Source organism: Labeo rohita, chromosome 5 (genome assembly GCF_022985175.1).
Source record: "Labeo rohita strain BAU-BD-2019 chromosome 5, IGBB_LRoh.1.0, whole genome shotgun sequence".
NCBI classification, from domain to species: Eukaryota; Metazoa; Chordata; class Actinopteri; order Cypriniformes; family Cyprinidae; genus Labeo; species Labeo rohita.
In genome coordinates this window covers 6230089-6244314 of record NC_066873.1, presented here as the reverse complement: position 1 = coordinate 6244314, position 14226 = coordinate 6230089, and the positions used below count along the sequence as shown (strand labels likewise).

Here is a 14226-nt window from a genome sequence, read left to right as displayed (position 1 = left end):
GAAAATTAACCATGGTTTTACTACACATAAAACCAAAAAAACATGGTTACTACTGTTAAACAAATTAACCATGGTCTTGCTACACTAACCATAGTTTCAGCCATCGTATTTGTAGTAAAACTATGGCTATACAAGTGGTAATCAATGCCCCAAAAAAACATGTATATTTTTCGTAAGGGTCCAGGGTCACAAATATCTTATTGAGACATTCAGATTTCATTAGAGATCTCTAATCACTTCACTGTAGACATTCATGTTTAGGCTTTCTTCGTGTGTGTGTGTATGTGTGGACTTGTTTTTATATCCTTGTGGGGACCTAAATCTGAATACACACAGACTCATGGGGACTAGTGTCACCGTGGGGACCTAAACTGAGGTCCCCATGGGTACAAAAGCTTATAAATCATACAGAATGAGATTTTTTGAGAAAGTAAAAATGCAGAAAGTTTTCTGTAAGGGGTAGGGTTAGGGGATAGAAAATACAGTGTGGACAGCATACAAACCATTGCGCCTATGGAGAGTCCCCACAAAGATAATAAACCAGACGTGTGTGTGTGTGTGTGAGAGAGAGAGAGAGAGAGAGAGAGAGAGAGAGAGAGAGAGAGAGAGAGAGAGAGATAGTGTATGTTTTGTATCCCATCCAAGCAATTATGTCTAATCTCTCTTGAAATCACAAACGGCTGTGATTGGTTGTTCCTAGCAGCGCTGTGAAAAGTAACAGGTACCACGTGGTAGCGCAGCCTACTCAGCAGCACACAGTTTACACCTAAAAAACACCAATGACTTTACCAATGATTCAGTTGTAAATGCACAAGAAAATTGAAAATGGGTTCATTATTATTTAGACCATTACGTCTGGTTTACTAAGCCCCGCGGGAGTGAGTTTATGTTTTTCGATCTTCTATCCGTTTACTCCACATGAACTAAACGAACTACATGATGAACTACATGTCCCAGGAACACTGAGCTCCTCTGTCCTCCATGAACCCGCTGGTATAAACTGAAAACAGAACGGGTCAGGGTGCAGCAGGTCCGGCTGTGAAGAGTCCGGTCTGTCACAGGTATCGATAATCTTATTCTGCTTCACTTATAAGATAATATGAACATGAGTGTAAAGACACGAGTTAATAAGCTCTGATTAAACGTCATCTTTAATAACTAAAACACTGGAAACAGCTGCAGTACATGAAAAAAAGTTTTTAGACCTTTGATCCTTACATGAGAATATCACTGAATATGTGTTTGTTTGGTCCTTTACTAAGTAAAATGTACGTACATACATAAATATATAAAATAGAAGTAAATACATAAAATAAAAGTAATATGAAAAAGTTGAAAAACAGCTAATGATGAATTACTTGTAGATTATGGTGATGTCTTTATAAGCTGAGGACATTTTCAGATCATTTTCATTTTTGGATGAACTATTCGTTCACCTGTGCTGTTGTTCCTGTAGGATGCGTTACTGCAGCACACGTGCAGGCGTTCAGGGCCGTAGCTTCAGGGATGTGCTGTTCTCCGGATACGCTCCAGACGGAGGCATGTTCATGCCAGAGAATATCCCATCGCTGTCTCCTGAAACACTGCGCACCTGGAGCCACCTGTCCTACCAGCAGCTGCTGTGTGAGATCTGCTGCCTCTACATCCCTGAGCAGGAGATACCGCGACATGATCTGGAGGGTAAGACGTGTCCTGGACCAAACACTCATCAGACATCATGAGCCAGTCCAAACCTCCTGCTGTCTGTCTCTTTGTAGGGCTCATTTCGCAAGCGCTGTCTAGCTTCTCCATACCTGAAGCTGTGAGACTGGTTCAGCTGAAGGACTCGCTGTCCATCCTGGAACTGTTTCATGGAGAAACGCTGGCGTTTAAAGATCTGGCCATGACCTGCACCGCTCAGTTCCTTAAGTATTTCCTGCGCAAAGATGGCAAACGGGCCACAATACTAGTAGGTATGAAGTGACGCCCCTCTCGCATCTGCTCTGAAGTCTCATGTGCTGTGATAGAGATTCAGCCGCGGTGTCGTTTCAGGTACGTCGGGCGACACGGGCAGCTCGGCCATCAGAAGTGTGTTCGGTCTCAGTGAGGTGGACATAGTAGTGGTGTTTCCCCGTGGACGCATCACCAAAGTACAGGAACGACAGATGACCACCAGCATAGCGGACAATGTCCATGTGTTTGCAGGTAAAGAATAGCACTAAACTAATTTTATTCATCAAGGATTAAATTGATTAAATTAATTAATTTAATTGATTACTATTTAACAAAAAAAAATGCTGTTCTTTGAACCTTTCTGTTCATCAAAGTGTCTTGGAAATGAAAATGTATCACAGTTTACAGAGAAATATTTGGCAGCACAACTGTTTTCAACATTGATAATAATCAGAAATGTTTCTTGAGCAGCAAATCAGCATATTAGAATGATTTCTGAAGGATCATGTGACACTGAAGACTGAAGTAATGATGCTGAATGTTCAGCTTTGATCACAGGAATAAATTATTTTTAGGGCTGTCAGTTTAATGCATTAACTTAATTAATTAGTTATGAAAAAATAAAGTGATTAAAATATTTTAACACAGTTAACACGCTGGCCCCGCACCCAGACCTGTATGTCATCTTACATTTCATATGGTTGACTGATGACAAAAATAATGCAGGGCAACAACTACATAAATGCAGTTATGCACAAAAAATCCAAGATATTGGTGCAAAACAAATGCCCCTGTATGCGCTGTGGTTCAGATTTATATATATATCACATATCACGCAGGCAGCAACAGCAATATGACACCAGTGCTGATTTTGTCCCGATCTATCATGTGCTTAAAAGGGTCATAGGATGCCTATTTTCCACAAGTTGATATGATTCTTTAGGGTCTTAATGAAGAGTCTATAATATACTTTGGTTAAACATTCTCAATTGTGGTGTAAAACAACACCCTTTCTACCTTGCCAAAATCAGCTCTGCAAAAATCATCCTGTTCTGGTCGAGGTTGCTTTAAATGTTAATGAGCTCTGCTCGCCCCGCCCCTCTATTCTCTCTGTGGAGTGACAAGCCTGTTTAATTTAGCCAAGTTTATCCGCTAAACTTGCCAACTAGCATGTTATTAGGAAAGGTGATTGCAGAGATTTACAAAAAAAACCTTATACTTACTTCAGCTGTAGGGTAACGCTGGATCATGAATGATTCGTGTGAACACAGACGCATTTATGTAGATCAGGAGGTGTTTCTTCACAAACAAATGTAATCCACTGCATCTTCAGCAGCTCAGATGTTGGGTTAAATGACGACCACTATGTTCATTATTACATCCAGCAACACAACACCTCAATCGCTCAATCTGAGATATTCTTGTCTAACTTACATCCCTGCTCCAGCATTGAAGCAATGGAGGTTGGACTGTTACAGCTGATCTGAGGTAAGACGCTCATGTCAATCAACTATTGTGGGAGCGGCCTCTGTTTTTTAATTAAAAACCACTGCATGGATTTTTATCATTATAGGGTAGATTGTAGGGGGCAGCCGTGGCCTAATGGTTAGGGAGTCAGGCTTGTAACCGAAAGGTTGAGGGTTTGAGAGCACAAATTCCGAGTATGGGTCACCATACTTGGCCACACGTCACGTCCTTTCCTTTCCTTTTTCCTAGATTTGTACATACACTGCCAACACACATTAATGTTCAAACAACATGAAAAAGTGAACTTTGCATCCGATGACCCCTTTAAATGTGATTTTTTACAACAGGTCAGTGTATAAGAAGTTGATATTGTGTTATTTTAAACACAATATTATATGTATTTGCTCAATTTTGCAGAGAACATATTACCTTTGACGCCATAGTAGAATTGTTGCGCGTCTCAGAGCAACACAGCTGTGTTTAGTTTCTGAATGAATTCGCGTTTTGAGCGAATCATGTGAATCAGTGATTCAAAGGCTCATTCATAAAGAGAGCCATTTACTTCATTCCTGAGTTAATCAGCTGTTTGAACGAATCGAATGGATGGCTCATATGGTAAATGACTCATAAAGACATTTACTGCCACCTGCTGGCAGATTTATATTTAGAGTATAATTTATTAAAAAAATAAAATAATTAATAATAATAAAAACATTAAAGAGATAGTTCACCAAAACATCTTTAATTCTGTCATCATTTACTCACCCTCATATTATTTCAAACCTTTCTTTTGTGGAACATAAAATAAGGTATGTTTAAGACTGGTAACAAAGCTGTTTTGGTTACTTTCATTGTATGAACAAAAAATACGGAGATGTTTCTCAAATTATGTGTAGTACATTTTTTGAATAATAATATTATATAAAATGTTTCTTTTTAAAGCTACAATTTGTAATGTTTACTTAATACGTTCTCAGACAATAAATAGCTTTAAATAATCTTTTGTGGATATTTTCGAAACATCCTGTAACTAACTAGATTAAAAATTTTAATTGACTGTAGGCATGGGGCGATAAATTCTGAGAACTTCCGAATGCATCGCAATTGGCTTTAGACTCGATTTTGAGCTTAGATTTTAACAGAAGATGGCGCAATCTAGTTTTTATCTGCACACTCAAATGCTCACAAAAAAGAGTGCTAAAGAGCACTTGTGTGTTCGGCTGAGTCATGTAATTTCACTTTGGTTCAGAATGCTTTTATGAAGCGAGATTAATGTAAACACAACCCACTGTGAACACACTTGTAATTCGCTTCAACCTTTTCTAATTGTATGAATGATTATTTTAGGTTCAAGTGCGTGTAAGCGTTTGGAAACAAGCAGAGCACAACTGTTTCTAAAGCAAGCAGCACCATCTTCTGTTCAAAACTAAGCTCAGAATCTATGCTGAATCATTTCTCGATTCGTGTTGCAATGATTTATCGTCCCATCCCTAATCGACTTACAGCCCTAATTATTTTACAATATATTCACATAGAAAACACTTATTTTTAAATTGTAGTATTTTATTTTTACTATATTTTGGGGTGAGCAGAAGAGTTTTCTTTAACATTAATGCATACATATAGTGCATGTTACATTTCTTTATGAAATCTATTGTTTCAGTCAAATATTGCATGTCAGCAGTTTGCCATGATTTTCTCTGTGTGTTTGTAACCGCAGCTGACGGGACGTCTGATGATATTGACGTTCCTCTGAGGAAGCTGTTTGCGGATCCAGACCTGGTGCAGGGTCATGGTCTCATGAGTCTGAACTCTGTAAACTGGTCCAGGATCCTTGTCCAGCTGGCTCATTTCCTGTTCGCATACCTGCAGCTGAGCGTGCCGCAGGCCGAAGGAGATGCTCTGCCCGTGCTGGAGGTGCTGGTGCCTACAGGAGGAGCGGGAAACATCACAGGTGAAGAGCAGCAAACCTGCTGACAACACCACACACAGTCACGTTAAAGAAGAAGAAATTATGTTTTCATGACAGATACAGTAAACATGTTTCCAAGATCTTATTTTATTGTTTGATGTTGACTCTTTAATAATTACAGTAATTAGTTCTACTATATTTAATATATTCTGATTTTAAAATAAAACAGAAAAATATAAATCCTGCACACGACTCAAGTTTGCATCATCACAACATTATTTTAATGAGCAACATTTTGGTCAGTTGAAGGCAGAGAAAGGTTGATTGACCTAAATTAAGATATTTTTGTGATGAGACAAACTAAAGGTTTAGTAGTTTATGGGTGAGTTTGAATTAGATGCTCTGGTACACTTTACAAAAAAGTTTGATTAGTTACCATGAACTAAGAATGAACAATACGTCTACAGCATGTATTAATTTAAGTTAATGTTAAATTCAGCATTTACTATTATTAAAATCAAAAAACTGTGTTTGTTAACATTAGTTAATGCACTGTGAACTAACATGAACAAACAATATACAACAGTATTTTTATTAACTAACATTAACAAAGGTGAATAAATACTGTAGTAAATGTATTGTACATTGTTCGTTCATGTTAGTTTATACGTTGACTAATGTTAACAAATGACACCTTATTGTAAAGTGTAACCAATGCTCTTATTGTCCAAAACAAGGAGCTTTGTAATATGTCTGTTTGCGCAAAAAGCATCTATTGACAGCCAAAAATGTTCAAACGTAGCTGATGGAATACATCTGTTGCAAGTAGCATATACATTTCTGTTATATCATTACATTACAGTCGAGGTCGTATAAGTACTGATGTTTTTGGCGTGAAATGAATGCATGCTACTGGATTTGTTGTGGGCAGTTCATCTATGCATATTTTTGATGGCCGATTTCAGATTATGTCCTTCTGGGTCTGAACGCTCTAGCCAAACAGCTGCCATTCAATATGCATTGGTATGCTTGGGTTTTATGATTGTTCATCACTGACTGTGTGCTGGTTTAGCTGGGTGTATCATGAAGCTGATGGGAATCCCTCTGCGTCTCGTGGCCGTGGTCAACTCCAATGACATCGTCCACCGTGCACTCCAGAGCGGAGATTTTTCCATGTCCGACTCCGTCAAGCAAACTCTCGCTCCTGCCATCGACATCCAGGTGCCACTGCTCTCTGAGGTTTATTTTTGTTTTAGGTTTATTGTGTGTGTGTGAACACAGCTGTGAATGTTGACAGGATCCGTATAACCTGGAGCGCGTGTTCTGGCTCCTGTCCGGTCGAGACGGAGCGATGGTGAAGAGTTTGATGGAGGAGTTTCAGAGGACACACAAACTCACTCTTCCTGAGTCACTTCATCAGCAGGTCAGCAATTAACCCATTTACATCAGTGACACTTTACAGCCGTGTCTGCTCGCTGTAGTAAAACCAGTTTCTCATACACATTGTTTCAAAGCAGTTTTATGGGAAATAATGATGTTAATGTTTATAATGTCTTAATGCATTATAGTCACATTTAGCATATCAGAGCTGGATGATAATAGAGTTGCATTTTCCACTGTAGTTGTGTGAGGTGTTGTCGTCCGGGTCGGTGTCTGATGATGGGATACTGGAGGCCATGAGGAGATGCTGGCAGGACAATCACTATCTCATCTGCCCTCACACTGCTGTAGGCGTGTGGCAGCACTATCACACACTCATCAAACCCGGAGAAAACAGGTCTCGCGCACACACACACACATGCACTCGCTTGACCAACAAGACAACATCGTTGTTAAAAACTACGATTTAAGAGCCGTTCACACAAGGACAATAACTGCATCGCTAACAATAAAGATACAGCTTTAAAAATAGTGGTAAATGTAAAAGATTAGCGAGTTTACACCACAACTGTAATAATAATAGCACAGAGGAACAATATCGCTGGAATCACTTTTACAATGATTTGTCCTGCTGAGTGATAAAAACGTTCACAGCCAATCAGGGATCCACCCTGCTTAAAGAGCTTGAGCAATTAAAGTGGCAGAAGACAAAACTGCAGCTTGTGCTTATAACAGAATGATATTGATACAGAACACTAAAGTAGTTATTGTCATACTTATCATTATAGTCAGGGGTGCACATAAGTGGTACACAGATGTGTATGCACGCCCAAAATAAAAACTGGCTCATTTACATACCGATGTGGTTGACAGCTGTTAATGGAAATTACCAAAATTGTGACATTTCATTCACTGATGTTCTTCAATCGGCAGTGCTAAACCCGGCAGCCAGCAACCCGCCATAATAAAAGCTTGCTGATTTTACGTTTAAAAAAGATTTTAAATTTTTTTTCAAATTATTATATACATATATATATATATATATATATATATATATATATATTAACATTTTATTTTTAAGTTTACAATAAAATAATTGTATTTAATACTCCCTTTTTATTTTAAAATACAGCAGTATTATCACACTTTATTATTTTGTTTATTATTTTATTTTAAAAAAACTAAATAAAGTTGAATAATATTATCACAATTAAGTTATTATTTTTTTTATAGTTACATTTAATGGGTTACACTATGTGCAGCGTGAGGACCAAACCAAATCAACAGCTGTATTTTTGTTAACTAACATTAAAGGGGTCATTGGATGCACATTTTCCACAAGTTGATATGATTCTTTATGGTCTTAATGAAAAGTCTATAATATACTTTGGTTAAAATTTCTCAATGGTAGTGTAAAACAACACACTTTTTACCTTGTCAAAAACAGCTCTGCTCACAGTGACCCGTTTCAGTGCATGTTCCTTTAAATGCTAATGAGCTCTGCTCACCCCCCTCATGGTGTGATGATAGCTGCATTTGGCCGCGGAACTTGCTAACTAGCACATTATTAGGAATGGCAGTTTCCAGATGTTGGGAGTCAATGATGACTGCTATGTTTATTATTACATCCAACAATAAAATACCTCAATCGCTTAGTCTGAGATATTCTTGTCTTCCCCTGCTCTGACATAGAAACAATGGTGGACTGTTCACATCTCACTTAGTTCACTCAGCCCGGGTCTAAGGTAAGATGGCTGTGTCAATCAACAATTGTGGGAGCAGCCTGGGTCTGTGACTTCACACAGCCAATAATATCAGAATGGCCTGATTTGAAAAGGCGGATATCATTTATAGGGATAAAAAAAAAATACCACTGGGTGGTATTTTATCAGTATAGGGTGGATGTGTACACACACTGCCAACACACATTTATGTTCAAACAACATGTCAAACTCTTGTGTTGAGTTTGTATACAGCATGCAAGGTTATGCGCAAGTCTTCTTCTCTGTTTTTAGTGTATCTCTGTGGCAGAATTACAGCGCTACATACTGGTCTGGCATGTATACTACATTGTTTTGAGTCGGTTTCAGTGGTTTCGTGTGTACGCAGATATTTCTTTAGACGACGGCATGTTTGTGGAATTTTATTTTAGAAAGAGGAAAAAAAGATTGAATAGGGAAAGCTCTGGCTTGGTGTGGATGAGCCCTTAGTTCCCGTTAGAGATTCATTCATGTAATCCTCTTAAATAAAGACTCTTCAGATTCGCACAAATCAAGTCAATGACATATTTCAGGGGTCAGAAACCTTTGCCATGCAGAGGGATAATCACTGGCATGCGAGCAATAGGGAAAATTGCATACTGATACATTTTGAGGTAATCGTTCCTCATAGTTACACAGCCTAATAGAAGCTGTAAATACTATTAAAGTGTTATAATTAATCTAGTCTACAGATGTGCATGGCTCTGGCAAACCATTTCTGCAAACGCTGTGCATACAAGGTGTTAATATAAGTCAGTTTAGCTTCAATCATGCTATGCAGTTGAACGCATGGCAGCTCAGTCTATTCCTCATCTGTTGCACATGCAGTGGTGTTCAGGGTCACACTATGAATGTTTGAAAGTCTAATTTAAACATAAAAGTAAACTCAAAAGTTCAACTTAAAACTTTCAAAAGTTTAAAAACTGCTACAGAAATATTTAAGATTCTAGACTGTTTGTATGATAATCAAATACAGATTTGTGTGTAAATAATAAATACAGACTTGCCCCAGTAGCTATTCTTCTTGTTTTTGTAATGAATTGTACAGTGTAATTTAAGTCTAAAGCTCTTTGTACTCAGATGCTGCATAGCGACCGCATCACCTGCCAAGTTTCAGGAAGCCGTGCAGAAGGCTGGTTTGACCCTTGACCTCCCTGAAGCAGTGCGGGCGTTAGACAAGCTAGAGACGCGTTATGAAGTTTTGGAGCAATCAGACGACTGGGAGTCCAAACTCAGACAACACATAGAGTCCATCAGCTCAATGAGACGACGCGGAGTAGCAGCAAAAAACAGAGATTGACATGAAGATAATTTGATGAGCATTTAAAATGCCTGAGTATCAGATTTGTTTTCAACACCTAAAAGACTCACAGCCGTTTTTTAATCATGAATGTCGTGCACCTGTTTATTCGACAGTTCTGGCTGTTCGATGATCATGATAATCTAGTGGTATAATTTTATACATAAGTGTTCAAGTCCTGATATTAAATCATTTTTTATAATTAACCAAGCAAAATCGCAACTGAACTCAACTGCTAGTGATCGGTGTTTCAAGGAAAAAATCCACCTCCAATAAAAATAACTTATTTATAATAAAACTTTACTTTTCACTGTAATCATTTTTGTCTTCAGACTTAGTTATGTAGTTGAATTATCAACTGAATCAAGAACATGCATGCTATTTGAGAATATTAAGGATATAACTATAGAGTCTTCTATAGAAGTGTGTGTGTTTATGTCAGTGTTTTTAATTGTTCTGAATAAACAACATAATCTTACTCTAAGTATCCTTCTAGAAATGCTCATGCAAGTGTTAAGTGTGTGTGCATGAGAGAGAAGCGGAGATTTTAGTGTAAAATAAGTGTTTTACTGGAGCTGAGCATTTGGACTTTGGTTATTAAGGTGATTATAGTGTTATGATCTCAATTGTTCAGGCTTGAATAAACTCCACTGACTATAAACTCACTTGCACTGTGCACTATAGTAGCCTTGTGATGCTTTCGCTGACCTGAAGAGGACAGCAGGGAGTCTACATTTTGCTGTTTGAATCGCAGGTACATTTTGACCAGCATATCCAGTTTGTTGTTTCCACATTTGTCTTTGGTTGTTTTTATCTTTTTTTTCCACCATCTTTGAGTAGTTCAACCGTGAGTGTTGCCACTCTCCAATAAGTGCAGTTCCAGACACATGCAAAGATGATGATTATGGATGTGCAAACTGTGGGCAAGTCTAGAAAATTTGGGCTGCAATGTCATTGGACAACATGCAGGAGCGTTTTTTTCGATGTATGTGACAACCTGTACTGCTCAGTACAGTGGCAAAATGACGTCTCTATCAAAGTTGGACTGAAATATGAAATGGATTTTAAGTTCATTGCTTTGATGGTACATAAGATTCTCCTCATACTTGACCCTGCAAACAAGATCCAAGTCAAAGCAAATGATCTGTCCAATGACCTAAAACGTGCATTGTGTGTGAGTGCATTCATAATCTTAACTTGGCTCCTAACCACAACCTTAGCATAATGTCCAAAATAGTCTCTGGTTGAATGTGTGGTTGTGATGAAATGCACTTAAACAGAGGAGTTCTCTCAAGAGTTTATTAGCTGCACAAACGTACAGTCAAGCTATCATCAATACAGCACTACTAATATCCGCTTCTATGTATTAGCCATACAAATATCTAGCGGCTATACAAAGTTGGTTTACAAAAATTAGGTGATGAGTCATTGTGGTCGGTGGACGGCTCCTCCTGAGATGATGTCACTCTTCTGTGAGCGTTTCATTGGTGGAGTCTGAGGGGGTGGGCGTGGTTTGAAAGGTGCAGCAGCTTCAGCAGAAGATCTTGGCTACTGACAGGTTGAGCGACGGCCGGAGCATCAGCGTCTCCGTCCACACAGGACTGATCCATACTGCATCCCTCTGATTTACATACAGAATAATCAATTAATCACAACAGCTGTGGTGAAGCAACTTAGCTAGCTCAAAATGCTTCTTTAGATTTCATTATTATAGAAATTTCCATGATGAAAGTATGTGCTTGATGCACAAAAACAATGATTGGTTTCATTCTAAACATGGTGATTATCTCTAACATGGACACCCAACATAATATGTGATATTTACCATCTAAATCTAACAATGTCATGTCAACAAATGGAAAGGTGAGCCTTCTATTAAGTATCATGTTATTTATTGTGCCTTTAGCCCAAACAGCAGGGGTGCTTTTTACCCCAAATACCATACTTTTACATATTCTGTTTAAAAGGTATTTAAAAACTCCTGCTTTAATTATCTTAAACGCAACTGAAAATCCTTAGGAAGACATTTGTCTTAAGATATTTTTAAAAAATTTAGCGATTTTCATTTGCTATTTAAATCTACAAAATTTTTTAAAACATCAAACATTAGATCAAGTAAGCACAGAATCGACCGCAATCGCGTCAAGCATCAGCCAAATTTGCAGGAGCATCTTGAAAAGCGGATGTTTTGGAAAGTTTTATGCCACGTTTTTCTGCCATCTCGTGGTTTAGAGGAAAATAATATCAAAGGCGTCTTTTACCTGGGGCGCCTTTAGCCTCGTTGTACCCTACTTTTTAAATTAAAATGAATTTGTAAAGGGTAAAAGTATTGTTTTTTTTCTTAAGGCTGCTTAAACTGCTCTTGAATAAGGTACAAATCCCCCAAAATAATACAGTAATCAAGTAAAATCACTCATGCATTTTACACCTCTGTAAGATGAGGATAGGAAACAGGTAAAACTAACCTGAGTCACAGCAGATCCCAGGAGCAGCGCAGCGTCCTTCATAACCGCACGCTTTACCAGACACTTCACATGGAGAAGGAAGAAAATCTTCCTCCAGACAGCGGAGCGTTTCTGGGGAGCCAACCAAGCAGCCGATACCTTCACCACAGCAGATACTGGGACCAAAACACCGACCACGATCACCGGGACCACATGACATGCACTGCAGAGAATGAGAAAATTAAAGCTCATCGTTCAATTTTAGGTCAGGAAGTTCTCATGAATGAATGAATGAACACACCTGTCGAGACGGCCAATCCTGTACGGATCGTTTGCCTCCGATGGGGCAGTTAGAGATGTAACAGGCCGAGCAAACGGACAGCAGACACAGCAGACCAACCACTGAGATCAAACTTCCAGACATATCTATGCAAGAGACACAATAATAAGACATAATAACAGACTGAACAATATAACAATACTGTAAAGATGCAGTACTTACTTTACCAAGGCTGAAATTGAGAGCTAGTGAAGTGATTTAGCTTGTAAGCAGCGATGTTCATTTGTACGCTGTAAGGAGACTCTTTTTATACCTCTTTGCTGCGTGATTTTATCACATTATTACCTGTTAGTTACAATCAAGGAGCCTTGACCATCTAAATGATAATGATGTGACCTGATTAGGTCAGTGAACTGGTCATTAGCCTGTATTGTCCAGTAACAGGGATGTGCGTCATAAAAGGCCCGTGATCTGGCATAACATCAGACAGGTGAATAGCAGCTTTGAGTTAACATATGAGTGTTCATTGTAGAGCTTTTTAAATTTCACTCTTTAGAAAAAGTTTCTGAAACTTTTTTTTTGCAGCGATGACATAAAATGAGCATTTTGGGTTCCCAACTCCAACAAACTTTCATTAAACAATTCTTTAAAAAAGAAAAAAACATGTTTTCCTATTCTTCACAGAACCGTTGATTGCAATAAAGAACCTTTATTTCCAAGAGTGTAGTTCTTTGGCTTCATGCATTGGTGATATTGGAACAGCATGAAGTTATAGGGGAGAGTGGGAGAGATGAGCCATTTTTTACTTATGTGGTCCTCAAGATAAGAGAAAATGAGGGAGAAGTACAATGAAAATATTTAAAGTAATTTCAGGATGTTTCCTATTATTTTAAATGATCAGAATGTATCTGTGACAAAGGGTTCTAAAAATATGGCTCAATTTGCTCCAGGTTATGGGTAAATTGACCCGAGTCAGTGGGTAAAATGAACCATCTGGGTTTAAACCCATGTGAAATTCAAAAGATGATTTACCTCTTTTAAAAAACTAATGTAATAATCAAATTTAATTTTACAAACAATCATAGTTCTTTTCTTAAAGCTTACTTTAAATAAAATTAATCAAATGAAGTTTTATTTTTAAACTTTATTTTTTTGCATTTATGAAACAATATGTTAAACACCAAAGTTGTAACAGAGAAATTAAATAAAAACTGAATTAGAATAAAGGAATTAATGTCACTGAAACTAATAAACATTTTAGTCAAATCATTATTGGCATGGTAGTTTTTCTGCAATGTCGAACAGGCCATTTAGAAACTATAGGTGGAAAGATATATGATTATAATGTGGTGAAAAGCATCTTCTGGTTTTCAGAGGAGGATTTGGTGCACTTGTACACTGTCCCTATCAAATACACTACAAATAATATGCATTTATACATATGATAAAATAAAGAAGTTGTGTAATATCACATTAAAATACCAGTTTATACTTAAGAGATTTAATGTAACTTAACAGTGCCTTATGGTGGGGTAAGTTAAAGTGTTGGCTCAACTTAGCCCACAGCATTTGGCTCACTTTGCCCCATAGCTGACATTTTAGAAAAAGCTAGCTAGCTTACCAATTCAGGCTAATATTTATCTAAATGATTTGCATAGTTTTATATATTGCTAAATCACCTATATGCATCATAAATATTTTTAGACCCGGATGAATTTGCTTTGATGTAACAGTCGGTACATCTGTTATGC

General features: G+C 37.8%; 2 protein-coding genes across 2 annotated transcripts; one reads left to right on the top strand and one right to left on the bottom strand.

Annotated features, from left to right (window-relative positions):
- The first annotated feature begins 967 nt into the window (after positions 1 to 967).
- Positions 968 to 10394, top strand: thnsl2 (threonine synthase-like 2). Its single transcript, XM_051110009.1, has 9 exons — positions 968 to 1061; positions 1457 to 1680; positions 1758 to 1952; positions 2032 to 2184; positions 5120 to 5353; positions 6384 to 6532; positions 6609 to 6734; positions 6934 to 7088; positions 9532 to 10394. The coding sequence occupies exons 2-9, from the start codon at positions 1458 to 1460 to the stop codon at positions 9749 to 9751; spliced, it is 1455 nt and encodes a 484-aa protein (XP_050965966.1). The 5' UTR covers positions 968 to 1061; position 1457; the 3' UTR covers positions 9752 to 10394.
- A 642-nt stretch (positions 10395 to 11036) lies between these two features.
- Positions 11037 to 12838, bottom strand: oxt (oxytocin). The gene is made up of 4 exons (XM_051108835.1): positions 12698 to 12838; positions 12497 to 12621; positions 12217 to 12418; positions 11037 to 11372 (listed from the first exon to the last, which is right to left on the bottom strand). Exons 2-4 carry the CDS (start codon positions 12617 to 12619, stop codon positions 11233 to 11235), a joined length of 465 nt encoding a protein of 154 aa, XP_050964792.1. The 5' UTR covers positions 12620 to 12621; positions 12698 to 12838; the 3' UTR covers positions 11037 to 11232.
- Positions 12839 to 14226: the final 1388 nt, after the last annotated feature.

Coding starts and splice junctions, on each gene's coding strand:
- thnsl2 (XM_051110009.1), top strand. CDS start 1,458: ATGCGTTACTGCAGCACACGTGCAGGCGTTCAGGGCCGTAGCTTCAGG. Junction 1,953..2,031: donor ACGGGCCACAATACTAGTAG/GTATGAAGTGAC, acceptor GTGTCGTTTCAG/GTACGTCGGGCGACACGGGC. Junction 5,354..6,383: donor AGGAGCGGGAAACATCACAG/GTGAAGAGCAGC, acceptor GTGCTGGTTTAG/CTGGGTGTATCATGAAGCTG.
- oxt (XM_051108835.1), bottom strand. CDS start 12,619: ATGTCTGGAAGTTTGATCTCAGTGGTTGGTCTGCTGTGTCTGCTGTCC. Junction 12,419..12,496: donor AGGATTGGCCGTCTCGACAG/GTGTGTTCATTC, acceptor CATTCTCTGCAG/TGCATGTCATGTGGTCCCGG. Junction 11,373..12,216: donor TGGGATCTGCTGTGACTCAG/GTTAGTTTTACC, acceptor TATGTAAATCAG/AGGGATGCAGTATGGATCAG.